The 15,428-nt window shown below is 41.3% G+C and overlaps 1 protein-coding gene across 1 annotated transcript in view; it reads right to left on the minus strand.

The window, feature by feature from the left end:
• The window catches only part of ST8SIA6 (ST8 alpha-N-acetyl-neuraminide alpha-2,8-sialyltransferase 6), a 147,885-nt gene that overhangs the window by 20,587 nt on the left and 111,870 nt on the right, over window positions 1-15,428 (minus strand). Inside the window, exons 5-7 of the mRNA XM_089693707.1 lie at window positions 11,846-11,932; window positions 9,641-9,785; window positions 2,196-2,308 (exon numbers count right to left, since the gene is read on the minus strand). Coding sequence (XP_089549833.1) covers window positions 2,196-2,308; window positions 9,641-9,785; window positions 11,846-11,932 — 345 coding nt within the window. The remainder of the gene's footprint in view (window positions 1-2,195; window positions 2,309-9,640; window positions 9,786-11,845; window positions 11,933-15,428) is intronic.

Here is a 15,428-nt window from a genome sequence, read left to right on the forward strand (position 1 = left end):
TGAGCTCAGCAACATAAAAAGGAATGGACGTCCATGGAAGACAACAGTGGTGGATGATCGCAGGATCCTCTCTAAAGTAAAGAAAAACCCATTCACAACATCCAGACAAGTGAAGGGCACTCTCCAGGAGGTGGGCTTATCATTGTCAAAGTCTACAATCAAGAGAAGACTTCATGAGAGCAAATACAGAGGGTTCACCAGAAGGTGCAAACCATTTATAAGCCTGAAGAATAGAAAAGTCACATTAGACTTTGCCCAAATACATCTTAAAAAGCCAGACCAGTTCTGGAAAAGCATTCTTTGGACGGATGAAACAAAGATGAATCTGTACCAGAATGACGGGAAGAAAAGAGTGTGGAGAAGGCTTGGAACAGCTCATGATCCAAAGCACACAACATCATCTGTAAAACATGGTGGAGGCAGTGCGATGGCATGGGCATGCATGGCTCCCAGTGGCACTGAGTCATTGGTGTTTATTGATGAAATGACAGAAGACAGAAGCAGCCAGATGAAGTGCAGTGTTTAAAGATATACTGTCAGCCCAGATTCAGCCAAATGCAGCAAAGTTGATTGGACGACGCTTCACAGTACAGATGGACAATGATCCAAAACACACTGCAAAAGCAACCCAGGAGCTTCTGAAGGAAAAGAAGTGGAATATTCTGCAATGGCCGAGTCAATCACCTGATCTCAACTCAATTGAGCATGCATTTCATTTGCTGAAGGCAAAACTAAAAGCAGAAAGACCCACAAAGAACAAATGAAGACAGCTGCAGTTAGAGCCTGGCAAAGCATCAGAAAGGAGGAAACCCAGTCTTTGGTAATGTCCATGGGTTCCAGACTTCAGGCAGTCATTGCCAGTAAAGGATTCTCAACAAAATATTACAAATTAACATTTTATTTATGATTATATACAATTGTCCAATTACTTTTGGTCCCTTGAAAAAGGGGTGTTGGCTACTCTTAAGACCTGTAATTCTTAAACCCTGCCTCCACTTTGGATGTACATAACCTCAAATTAAACCTGAAAGTGTGAACTTTCAGCCCATATCCATTATATAACTATAGCTAGAATATGTTTTGGTAAATACCTGAAAAAATCTATAATTGTGCCTGTGTCCAAATATATATGGACCTAACTGTGTATATATATATATATATATATATATATATATATATATATATATATAAAAATAACGTTTTATTTGCTATTTTTTCCCCCAAACGTGTAGTTAGTATAGTTTACACTCACTGGCTATTTTATTAGGTACACCAGTTCAACTGCTTGGTAACACAAATTGCTAATCAGTCAATCACATGGCAGCAACTCAACTTTAGGCATCTCGAGGTGTTGAAGATGATTTGCTGAAGTTCAAACTGAGCATCAGAATGGGGAAGACAGGGGATTTAAGTGACTTTGAACATGGCATGGTTGATGGTGCCAGACAGGCATGTCTGAGTATTTCAAAAACTGCTGATCTACTGGGGTTTTCATGCACAACTATCTCTAGGGTTCATAGAGAATGGTCTGAAAAAGGGAAAATTTCCAGTGAGCGGCAGTTGTGAAGACGAAAATGCCTTGTTGATGTCAGAAGTCAGAGGAGAATGGGCAGAATGGTTCCAGATGATAGAAATACAACAGTAACTCATGTCAATATGGACCAAAATTTCTGAGGAATGTTTCCAACGAAGAATTAAGGCAGTTCTGGAGGCAAAAGGGGGTCCAACCCGATACTAGCAAGGTGTACCTAATAAGGTGTACCTAATAAAATGGCTGATGAGTCCTAAAGTGAATACAGTTATAAAGCCTCCACAGGACAGGGTCTCAGGCTTGCCACTCAGCATTCTTGATGGGAAAATAGAAAATGGAAGCATTGCACCCTGTTCATGCGAACCGCTGTGGGTGTGCATGTTAAGCTAACAACACCCTGAAATCGGTCCGCAAAACGCGGTGCAATGTGCAGAATCGGATCACATAGGTGTGAATACCCATGCAATCCAATTCTAGTGTGGACCAAAAAAAGGGTTCTGCACCTTTTGTGGTGCGTGTACAAAATGTATGGCTCTAATTGCACTGCACACAAATCGCATGTGAGTTGCAGAGGAATGCGGTGCGGTTCCTGTGCGAATCACATGCGTTGTACCGCACCGCATATATGTGAACCCAGGCTTAGAGAAAGAAAGGTTTATCTTACCGAAAGACAAAGTCTGATTGGTCGATTTCAGCACCGCAGCTGCTGTTCTTCAATATTCCACCGTTGCCAACCACAGCGCATTGCTTGAAGGGAATTCCATCAAAGGGCTGCGACTAAAATATGAATTGAACCACATCATTAACAGTTCTCTTTTCTTACCTTGTTTTGTCACACAAAAAAAATAAAGATTCATAATAAAATGCCGTACTCTTCAAAGTTTTCCCTGTCAATAAAAAGAGCAATGTTGAGGCCATCTTCCTCCTTCCCTATCTGGGCAGTATAGTATATGGAGTGATACCTGTTGCAGTGCTCTAATTCACCCAAGATATGGTTTTAATACAGTATTGCAGCTCTTTCAATCAATATGATGATGTATTATTATTTTACAAAAAAAAAGGCTACAGAACATGAAGCCTTTGTCTGCCAAGGTACGTATATAAACGTTCTGGTATTTAAAGGTTAAAACAAGTTCTGTGCAGCTGTGAGCTTGGTTTCAATTTTAGAGCCGGTGAAGGACTTTCAGGTAAAAGTGATCCTATGGAGTTGTCCAAACACTTTTATGAGGCTCTGAAGGTGCGCCAATGATTAGCTGTATTGGAGGGCAATACAGCTAATCTCCTGATGTCTCCATAAAGAGGACCTGCCCAGCGATATCACATAGGGGGCTTGTTAGCCCCTTTGTGATAGCAATAAAGTTAATGAAGGGAAAAGAATTGATTGTATTAAAATAAAAATATTTTAAAAAAATGTAAACACCCCTTCACCGGTGCACTTCCTGATGACGATCTATTGATTGAAACCGGTCAAGGTTTGATGACACAACTTCTGCTGACGTCATTTCGGCCATTTGGAACGTACGTTGGGACACAGCGGCCATTTTGGTTCCTATTCACAGGCAGCAAGGCTGAATACACTGAGTGCCAGGTTATGGGCACTTTGTTTGTGAGTTTTATTCTTATAATTTCTCCCCATTATTAAAATGTTTTATGGTTTTACAATATGGGATGTTTGCTTTTGTTTCTGTTCACATGCTGAAACTTGGTTTACTGCCTGGGAGGAGAGGAGAAAGTTTAAAAAGGCTCTTTTGAAACTACATTGTCATTTATATCCATACTGGTCAGCATCCTATCGGTTACTATCAGCCAGATTGAATGATTCCCAGGCATGAATATTGGTGCCATTCTTACCATCACGCATTGGGCTAGTCCCTAACCAGGCGCCTAAGACCAACCTAGAGATAGGTTTAATGAAATTTAATAAGGCAGCTACTCTGCTGTATGCCTGTAGTGATTTTCAGGCTTGACAGAAAGTCTACAGGCACTTCCACAATATTGATAAGAAAATGCTATTAATTTTGCCATTGTATGTCAAGTTTTATTATCAGACTTTCATTAGTAAAATGAGGCGCTGAGTGCCAGCAGTGAAGAGCTCCGGAGTATTCAGAAATGACTCTTCTACAGTTGGGCTTCTGCCAGCTGATATAATTGTGTATTGTTATTAGCTGCGACATGAGCCTTGTGAAGCCTTTTCCTTCCCAGGTGATGCGAGCAAACAAATTCTGACAACTGTTTACAGCCTTAGAGGAATATCTGTCACTCCTACATTCTGGGTTGTATTTACCAAACAGGCAACCAAGGCATGTGCCTGGGGCCAGATCCTCTGGGGGCCACCATGAACATCATAGAAAATAATTCTGCACAAGATCTTGCATTTTGGCATTTTTTTTACATCTGGTTGGTGATGTATATATATACATCACCAACCATTTCCTCAAGCTTCTTTGTTCCAGTCCTTCCATTGCTCTATGATACAGTCTTGTTTTCAGCCGGCCTGTGGTTTCTGCTTCTGTCCTGCACCATGTCATTTAGGTTACTTGTTGCCAGTCATTAATTTTCACCAGTGAGGATGTATAATTACCACATATAGAATTCTTTTCAGCACATTCAATATCATTTAGTAGGTACATGTAGGGTGGTGATCAAGTATTACTTTTTATTCATCATTTAATTTGTTTTTCTCAATGTATTTTTCAGGCTATATTCAGCTCCTTTATTTTAATTTATTATGTTATTCCACATGAGATTAGTGGTGGTTTTATGCAGCATTTATGTGTAATGGTTTTATCCACTATTTATTCAGTATGTACTATATACATTTGACCTGTGGCATACCAACTTGAGGATCAATATGAGCTCCCTTTTTCAACTAGATCTGCACTACTGCACATAAATAATAAGTGGCATTAAATAAATAAATAACATCAGTGCTTTACTGGTAAGCTACAAAATAGCATATAAAACCGCAAAAACACCATAAAAACACCATATGTACTTGAGGGCTAAGAATATGCATGCATCATACATACTAGGGGGAGTACAACTGGGGGAATCAATGGTGGAGAAGGATCTGGGAGTTCTGGTGGATCACAAGCTTAGTAATGGCATGCAATGCCAAGCTGCGGTTTCTAAAGCGAGCAAACTCCTTTCTTGTATTAAAAGAGACATAGACTCCAGAGAGAGATATCATATTACCCCGGTACAAATCATTAGTAATACCTCATCTGGAATATGCAGTTCAGTTTTGGGCACCAATTCACAAAAAGAACATTGGGGAACTGGAGAAAGTACAGAGAAGGACAACCAAACTGGTAAGAGGCATGGAGGAGATCAGCTATGAGGAAAGATTAGAGGAACTGAATTTATTCTCTCTTGAGAAGAGGAGATTAAGGGGGGATATGATCTCCATGTATAATACATAAGGGGGGATATGATCAACATGTATAATACATAAGGGGGGATATGATCAACATGTATAATACATAAGGGGGGATATGATCACCATGTATAATACATAAGGGGGGATATGATCTCCATGTATAATACATAAGGGAGGGATATGATCTCCATGTATAATACATAAGGGGGGATATTATCAACATGTATAAGTACATCAGTGGTTCATATCGTGAACTCAGTGTAGAGCTACTCACCCTGAGGTCATCACAGAGGACATGGGGGCACGCTTTACTTCTGGAGGAAAAGAGATTTAATCTCCAAATATGAAAAGGTTTCTTCACAGTGAGAGCTGTTAGAATGTGGAATAGACTCCCTCAAGAGTTGGTTCTGGCCAGCTCAGTGGATTGCTTTAAAAAAGGCCTGGATTCTTTCTTAGATACACAGAATATAACTGGATACTGACATTTATAGGTAAAGTTGATTCAGGGAATATCCGATTGCCTCTTGGGGGATCAGGAAGGAATTTTTTCCCCTGCAGGAGCAAATTGGGTTATGCTTTGTTGGGTTTTTTGCCTTTCTCTGGATCAACTGTGAGTATAGGATTATAACTTTTTTTTATGGTTGAACTATATGGACTTTTGTCTTTTTTCAGTCAGACTAACTATGTAACTATGTCAGGAGAGCACGATACTAAGGGCTAAAAAGGTAAAAAGGCACAGCCAAGAGGGCGTCAAGAGGGGGGTCTGGACGGCATGGTACAGGGGGTCTGGAGGGTATGGAACTGGGCATTCAGGAGGACAGGGGGTTCTGGAGAGTATGGTACAGGGGGGTCTGGAGGGTATGGAACTGGAGGTTCAGGAGGGCTGGGGGGGTCCTGGGGGCACAGTACTGGAGGGTCAGGAGGGCACACAGAGGGGTCAAGATGGTATGGCAGTGGAGGTCAGGGGAGTACAAGTGTTTTCCTGATGAAGAGCTGTGCAGGAAAGCTGCTGTGGCACAGCTACCTGTTCTGGTGCACTGATCCTGGCAATCCCTCTCTCGGTACATAATGTCACCCACTTGAATGAACTAAAGAGGAGGAGATCAGCGCACTACATTCTGTATTTGGACGTGAGATCAAACTTGCTGCTAGCAAATCCTAGGCGGTAGAGACATTCTCCAACCCGCAGCCACATATTAAAGGGGTGTGCTGTGGGGCAGGGAATGGCTCTACCTGTGTTTCCCGGAATGAGAGCTCAGGCAACAATTTCATTAGTAAATGTTCGCCAATCGAGGATGCGGGGAGAGGAGCACTTGTGGGTTGACAGGACAGGGACTTGAATGCGATCTACCTGTTACCTGCCCGCACTTGACAGGATGATCTTGATCGAGGGGTTGCCGACCCCAACCTAGATGAATGTCAAGACTTGGATCACCTGTAGCTGGCACTGTGCTTCCCAGAGCAGAAGGTTGTAGTTCCAGTGTTTACCAGCAGGTGTCTATCATCAACAGCAAATCTCAGTAATCAAGCTTGTCCTTATACTGGTTGCTGGAAGGGTATTTAGTACCTCCTCTACTATTACCTCTCGTTTCAGTGTTTTGCCTGATAGTCTGATTTTACTTGCTGACTTATCCTGAGCCTATATCCTGATCTTGCTCCTGACATGCATCCAATACCCTGCTGCATCTTATCTGCTCCCCTTGTTCCAGATCCCAATCCTGGTTCCCCCTTCCCATCTGTTCCCTGCATCTCCAGTTTACCCTGTTGATCCATGTTTTTCTTTTTGTATATATTATATATAGTTAGTTTGTTAGGTTTTCTGCCACTTAGTTAGGTTACTAGTTAGGTATTTTGTTACTGGGTTAAGGTTCTATATTTGTTAGCTGTGTTTCCTGTATGCTGGTGTTTGGATGTCTTTTGTTTTACTATTAAAAAATTGACTTTACTACATATATATATATTCTGGTCTCAGTGTCCTAGTGTAGCTATGCAGATATGGCCATTCCTGCTGCTGATTCCTGACAATGAAAAAGAAAAACTGACAAAGGTCAAATGTACGGTATGTAGCACATAATAAATAGTTCAAATATCTTCCAAATCAAAGGATTACTTTATGCTAGTATGTGCCATATTCCCAAGTAGAACTACAGTAAATACAAAAAATGCAAGTGGCTTGGACTTTAAAGGCATGTTACAAATTGTGTACAATCTAGCAATTACGGTATCTAAAATAGCAAGTAACCTCTATTCAACAAAAAATAGTCATGGCTCATCCAAGTACAATTCATGTTGTCCTTGAAAAATTATTTGTGCAGCATTATACCACTGTATTTACTCCACATAATGAAAAATGACAGTAATGTGTTGCTTTCACACAATATGGTTCACAAAGGAGCAACCTAACCCGTTTCAAGCAGTTGTCTTCTTCAGGGCTGCCTGTGGTATATTATATAACATAGAGAACCATCAGAACAACTTTCTGAGAGAGTCACAAGGGTCGCAGATGACACCAACTGTAGGTTTCTTCTTTAATTGTCCAAGCATGGTCTCACACTGTATCTACGACGGTCATACGATGAGGGCATACAAGTCATTTTTCAAGGACTATATGAATTATACTTGGATCAGCCATGACTATTTCTTAATGTTTGTTAAATAAAGATTACTTGTGATTTTAGATTGTTAGTTTGTACATAATTTCTAATTTTCCTTTAAAGTCCCAGCCACTTGTATTTTTTGTATTTAAATAAACAGTGCATTAAACCATAAAACCAACATACTGTATAAAACCACCACTAATATCACGTGGAATAAAATGATAAAATAAAATAAAGGAGATGAATATATCATGAAAAATAAATGAAATTATGCATAAAAAGTAATATATGTGGATCATCCTACATGTACCCTATTATAGCATGATATGTGCTGAATAAAATACTATAAATAATCCAGTCCAGCTCCAGTCCTGAGTGTTTGTCTGTCACAGAAGGCACAGTCTTTCTTGGAGTGGACACCTCCTATTGGCTGTCCAGCAGTGGGGTCATCCTTGAATCCAGAAAAGGAATCTCTTCGAGGACATGAGAGCAAGAGGACTGTTAGGGACTAGCCAACACAGGCACATTTACAGAGCTGGCTTACTGGTCCCATCCTGAAACTGCACCAGCAAGGAACTCGGACAGTAGATACTACACTGTGGTAAACATGGCCCTGTCCCAACTTTTTTGAGATGTGTTGCTGCCATCAATTTCAAAATTGCCTTATTCTTTTTCCTTAAAATGGCACATTTAAACATTTGATATGTTTTCTATTTTCTATTGCAAATAAAATATGAGATTTGCAAATCATTGCATTCTGTTTTTATGTAGATGTTACACAGCATATAAATTTTTTGGAATTGGGGTTATAATTTATTGGGCCGATTATCTGAAGATCTTTGATGTTCCTTGTGAGGGAAATTTTTGGTCCCCCTTGTCCCACCTCAAGAGAATTGACTAGGAAGACAAGAGCAGGGTCCATAGCCCTGCACTGAACATGAAGATGCTAACAGACTGCCAGGTTATGGGGGGGGGGGCGCTGTCTGCTGGGGGTGTGGAGGATCAGGTGTAAAACTGTTTCTCCTTTCCCATAGACAAAACAATCAAATAACCCTTGCACTGTAACTCCAAGCCCACTGCGAGAGGTAATTAACATTGGGTTTTAAAGTGTATCTAAACCCAGAAAAAATGCATTTATTAATTCCAGTAAAAAATAAATAAATAAATAAGGGCTTGTCCTGTATGTGACGTCATCACGTACAGGAGCATTCTGCTCCAAACTGGAGCCAGTGGTTTTTGTAAGCTATCAGCTTGCTATTGTGTTTGTATTGAATGCTGTTTCATGTGATTAAACTGCATGCTTTTAATTCTCCCAATTTTCTGTAAACTTTTGATTTGAATAAAAGGCATTTTTAATATACTACACTGTGAGAGTATATGTCTTTCTGTCTGGTACCATTGTCGGCAAGGGGAGGTGTGCTGTCTGATCCTAAGCTGGGAGCCACTGAAATCACTTAAGTGCACTTGACCATTTATAATTTTATGGCCCAACAGATCTGGTAAGAGGCCTCTATCGTTGGTGATACACAGTGGTGGAGTTCTTTCAAGTTTTGCACTGTTAATCAATGGAGGAGCTAAATATTTTTTCTGCACACACTTTTCCTGTGAAGAGATTGTATTTGCACTTTCACGTGGGACTTAATTGTTTATGTTGAATATTTATTAATACTTGGACTGATAAGGACTTTCACATATGATTACTTGTTTGTGATTTATTCATTTGTTTACTAAGCGCTGCTTTTTTTTTACAAATGCATTTATTGCAACTTACTAGTTCTTAGATGTGGTGACTGCACTCGTTTTCTCATTTTTTTAGGCTTTCTTTCTCCTTTATTTTTACCTACTGATCCTGCTACAAACACAACTCCCATCCTAGGGTGGCACGTTTGTGGGGGAACTTTTTGGTTCCACCTCAAGACAGTTGACTGGTTCTCCTGTCTAACGGCTATAGATCATGCAGATGGCTATTTGCTTTGAATGAATGGCAGACTCCAAAATAGGTGTCATCTATGTGCTGTCCTCACATAAAACCCTGGACAGATTCTCAGCAGCCGACATTTAATTTACATTACCGCCGATAAGGTACTAATTAATTTCCTGACACAAGTGCTAATCGCGTTCCGGAAGCCTTACCTTAGGCAGCATTCTGTAAATGTCCTCGGCAATTAAAATATTCTTTTTACTTTCCACCTCATACGTGATATTACTTCCCAGCGAGGTATTGTTCTGAGAAACGATGAAGTTATTAACTGCATTGCAGCACGAAGACAGGTAGAGTCTGCAAACAAAAAAAAACAAAACACAACATAAATCTAAATCACTACAGAGCGTATGTTCTGTAATAATAAAGAGCTGCTATAGTCACAAATGGAGGATCTGTGCAGGGAACAGGCTTAGAGAAGAATGGAAGGAGAGCTGGGTTTGTCTTTGGTGCACCGTGGGTGGTGGCGCTTGTCTATGGAAGTACATTTGGGGCTTTATTTATAAAGCTCGGAATCAGTGGGAAGCTTTTGTTTAAATTCCGACATGGCAGTGCCCATTGTTTATGGAAGTGAAGAGAAATGCCCGACACAAATACAATCCTTCTCCTCCTGTGTGCCGCAGAATGGGAAACATTAGGACATTAATACAAGGGTACCGCTGTGCTCCAGATACCGTGTGAATGTTTTATGCTCCCGCTTCTAGTCAAAGCCGTCATAACTGTTAGAAGTGAAAGCGGGATCGTAGGCAAATATAGAAAACCATGGTTTCATACAGTTATGCATTAAAAAAAAAACCCTTTAGGGTCTGTTTACATTTACAGATGGGGCAGCAGTAAAAATACGCAGCTCAGACGTGTTTTTATCCCCCCGACCCGTCCCACTTAAGCTGCAAATGCAGCAAATGGGGGTGTAAACAAGCTGTGGGAAGAATTAAATAGTAAGACCCACCAAACACAAACCCTTCAACTAAATAAGGTCACTCCTCAACTGCCCTGGAACCACAGCCTTTTAGGGGTTAAAACAGGCAGTAAAGAGGCAGCATAAAGCCCTCTGAAGAGCGATTCACCACAAATTTCTCTTCAGAGAGCAATGCTAGTGTCAACTATCCCTTAGGGTTCATTCACCCAAGTGGCCAGGGGAGCCGTAAAAGCAGAAGGTTGAGCCGTAGTTTTACTGCTCCATCAACCATCAGCATGCAGCCACTCAGGGCTGCACTCATGCTGAAGCAGAGGGTAGTAGCACCACCAAACACCACCCATTTATGTGTATAGGGAACATCACAACTGCCCTGGAATCATGTGCATTGCACGCAATTGCATAGTAGTGGTCCAGCCTACAGGCAGAGATAACTTATCATATCCAAGCAAAACACTCAGTGTAGCGCTTTGGCAAATAATTAACAATGATGAATAATACTATCCAAACCCCCACCGAAGTGGAATAATAATGTGCCAATGTTATACATGAAATAAAAGTCTGTATAAAAGTTCACATGGTCTAGAAGTAATGGCGCTTAGTGAGTCGGAGACCAAAGGAGAGAAAGGGTCTGTCACCTTTCACTCAATCACTCCAGACTCGTAGACTCCCTAATAAATCTCCCAGGAGATCTGGATGATGCACAAACTTCCCTCTAAGCAATGAGGTCTGGAATGGCAAATACCTCTCCACGAATTAAACACCTCATAAGGAAAGAGTAACCGCTCATAGTGTAGTAGTTTAAAACAAAAGATACAATTTATTCAAGTAATGCACTTACAATCAAAAAGGTAAAAAAACTGCCTATCTGTATAATGTTTCCATCCACCAAAATGGCCGCGGTCCGTGGCGGTGCACGGTGACGTCACACATCATGGCTATTTAAAGCTGAATTTCAGGAAAACAAACGAAATACAAATTTCAAATACATATATGGGGGATGTTTTACCTGTCACGTTTGTACTTCTGTCCATCCAGTCTTGAGATTTACAGAGCCCAGTCTGGCAGGGCAGGCAATCTTGTTTTTATCTGCTGTTCAGTAAAAGCAAAAGGGCTTATCCCTCTCCCATCCCCCCAAGGTGTGGATGGCCTCTTCAATAGCCACCTATGTCCTGCTGGCATCAAGCTGCACTTGTCAGTGTTTCCAAGTGCAAAGGTTCTCAAAGAGATGTGCTGGGCAAAAGAGCCAAGCATACAAGCACACGATGGGGCCACTGCTCATGGTGTTTAATAGACCCTACAAGTAGCAGGAGGAGGAAGATGGGGGGTCGAGGTTGCTTTGGCAGTGATGAATGCAGCCAAATTCACACAGGGATCTTAAAAATGGCCTTCTACATCTGTCCTTATGGAGATCTAAAAAGATCTCAATCCTGCAAGTTACCTGAATCGGCTGTATTCCTGGGGTCTCTTCTTCCACGTGCAGTTCTGTACATCATTAACAGCCTGGATGTAATAATCTTCTGAATATCTGCAAAGACCAAAATGGCATTGCCAACGATGTTTAATAATGTCAACAATAAGTAAATGACCACAATGCATTATCTATCTATCTATCTATCTATCTATCTCATCATCCATCTATCTATCTATCTGTCTATCTCACCATCCATTATCTATCTATCTATCTATCTATCTATCTATCTATCTATCTATCTATCTATCTCATCATCCATTATCTATCTATCTATTTGTCTATCTCACCATCCATTATCTATCTATCTATCTATCTATCTATCTATCTATCTATCTATCTGTCTATCTGTCTATCTCATCATCCATTATCTATCTATCTATCTATCTATCTATCTGTCTGTCTATCTCATCATCCATTATCTATCTATCTATCTATCTATCTATCTATCTATCTATCTCATCATCCATTATCTATCTATCTATCTATCTATCTATCTATCTGTCTATCTCACCATCCATTATCTATCTATCTATCTATCTATCTATCTATCTATCTATCTATCGTGAAACAAATAAGTATTTGATCCCCTGCTGATTTTTAATGTTTGCCCACTCTCACAAAGAAATGATCAGTCTAAAAATCGAATGGTAAGTGTATTGTAACACTGAGAGACAGAATAGCAACAAAAAATTCAAAAGAAATGCATGTCTAACAAATGATGCACTGATTTGCATGTTCATGAAGGAAATAAGTATTTGATCCCCTATCATTCAGCAGGATTTACGGCTACCAAGTGTCTTTCATACAGATAACAAGCTGAGATCAGAAGCAGTCTCTTAAAGGGAGTGCTGCTAAGCTCATTTTGTTACCTGTATAAAAGACACCTGTCCACAGGAGCAATCAAACAATCAGTTTCCAAACTCTTTACCATGGCAAAGACCAAAGAGCTGTCCAAGGATGTCAGGGACAAGATTGTAGGCCTACACAAGTCTGGGCTACCAAACTATCGCCAAGCAGCTTGGTGAGAAGGTGACAACAGCTTGTGCAATCATTCGCAAATGGAAGAAACACAAAACAACTGTCAGTCTCCCTAGTTCTGGTGCACCATGCAAGATCTATCTATCTATCTATCTATCTATCTATCTATCTATCTATCTATCCATCCATCCATACAGGATAAAGTGATTTTTGGCATTCCCGACCCCCTATACTCACCTTTACATCAGCGCTTCCTTGCCAATCCTTTCTCCCCAATAGCAGGCACTGAGATCTCTGGGTAAATTGTTACTAATATGGCACAGAAGTGTAGTTGGGAAGGAGAGGACTCAATAGATAGCGGCAGAAAGTTAATAAAAAACGAGTCCTCTGGGCAAGTTCTTAGAAGGAAAAGTCCATGATGTCATAAATCCAGTATACTTCATGCAGAGCTTCTGAAGGATTCTCTAAAATAGCAACCAAGCGCAGTAGAGTGCGTAGACTTACTAATTTTATTAAAGCAAAGACAATTAGCAACTCACATAAAAATGAATGTAAAATGCTTGTCATCACAGTCAGGAAGGGGTCTCGTCCAGAAGGGGCATTGGTGAGTAGGTGGAGAAGGAACACTGGCAGAAGAGACCCCTGTAGTAACTGGGAAGACAGCAAGAGGGCACCAGGCAATTCTCGCCTCTTTCTCAAGCCTTCTCTTTCTCAAGCCTTCTCAAGGCCAAAGGAAATGCCTCCGAATATGTAGCCAAGCCCAATGATGTCAGTTAAGGTTTCATTGCTTCCAATTTCGACTGCACTTCACCAATCTCAGTGTGCTGCTTCCTGGTTCCTCCCCAAGGCTGCCTGTTCACCTAGGACACCATACCACCAATTCCCAGAATTGAGAGAGGTGGTGTTAGCCCTTTGGATCAGGAAATTGCAGCGGCAGTCTGACCCAGCATAAAACCTTCATCGGACTACATACAAGTGATCTTTACACTAATCGAGTGAGTTGCCAATTGCTTTGCGTGAATTTATGTCCCTTACCCACTGCACTTGGTAACCTCTTGCTGTCTTCCCAGTTACTACAGGTGTCTCTCCTGCCAGTGTTCCTCCTCCACCTCTCACTGATGACCCTTCTGGATGAGACCCCTTCCTAAATGTGCTGACAAGCATTTTACTTTTATCCTCATGTGAGTTGCTAATTGTTGTTGTTTAAATACATTTTGTAACATCTACTACACTTAGTTTGCGCACTCTACTGTTTTACTGAGATATCAGGTGTCAACGACAATGGGGGGGGGGGCAGGGGTGGACTCCAGGGGCATCTCATGGGGTCCCCTACTGACCCTGGGCCCTCAATGGGGGATCATGAGGCCCCTGTGTCCTTGCCCAAACTCAAAAAAGCCTATGGAAAAGGTACCAGGGGCATCTCATGGGGCCCCCTACTGACCCTGGGCCCTCGGGAAGTGCCCGAGTTTCCAAATGATCAGTCCACCCCTGGGGGGGGGGGGGTGACATCACTTCCCCAGTCATGTGACAGTGCAGGGGCCTAGTGATTGGCAGCACAAGGGAGGAGATCACCTACGTCTCCCTCCACACCTGGAAATGCAGGTTATTGTGGTTGGTTGCAAAGATGGAAGAAGGGATTGTTGGTAGGATGGGTATGGGAGGGAGTCAAGAATGCCCTTTGCAGAGACACCGCCCATTTGCCCTGCATGAATTAGATGAGACGGGTTGATTTACAAAAGACAAATAGACTGTGCACATTGCAAGTGCAATTGCACTCTGTAGGGGCATTTTCTCCAGAGCTTAGTAAATGAGTGGAAGCTCTGCTGACTTCCATCACCCAATCAGGTGCAAGCAAAAATGCTGTTTTTTTATTTTCCTTGCATGTGATTGGGCATTCGTTTCAAAGTGAAGCATCACCTCATTTACAAAGCTCTGGAGCAACTGCACTTTGCAAAATGCAAAGTCTATTTGCCTTTAGTAAATCAACCCCACTGCCTTTTGAAATTGTGTTCGGTATATTCCAGCAATGACTCAGCATCATCAACAGCCAGCAAGAAAATTCAATTTGCATCAATATGTAAGACATATCATTATGTAAAAAAGAACTTTTCTATGCAGCCTATTCCATGCCATAGCCCAGAAGGGAATATGGGAAATATGTAGGATGATGGATTACACATTATGAATGTCACTAATGAACCCAGCTAATTAATTTGTCATGGAGCTCCATCAATAATAATAAATATCAGCAGACAAGTAGAAGGTTTAATACAAGATGAAAAGTAAAGTAATGCTTGACGGCTATTTCTCTGCATGTAGGAATGAGATCAGAGACTCAGCGTCATTTTTAGAATTTTATTTAGGAACTTTCATCATTGATAAAAATGGCCATGAAATTAGCTTACGGGGTTAACCTTTCCGGGGGGGGGGGGGGATTGGGAGGTCTATATAAAGATCTGTTGCCGCACTGTGCGGCTTAGCCCTTCGAAAAAGTCAGCAGACAAAATGCTGCGTCATGAAGCAGCCGCTCAGCGACTGGAAGTGACGGCACACACCATCCCGGAATTGGCAC

This window comes from Staurois parvus, unplaced genomic scaffold, assembly GCF_062004578.1.
Source record: "Staurois parvus isolate SC_StPar_1 unplaced genomic scaffold, SC_StPar_1.0 ptg000636l, whole genome shotgun sequence".
In the NCBI taxonomy this organism is placed as follows: domain Eukaryota; kingdom Metazoa; phylum Chordata; class Amphibia; order Anura; family Ranidae; genus Staurois; species Staurois parvus.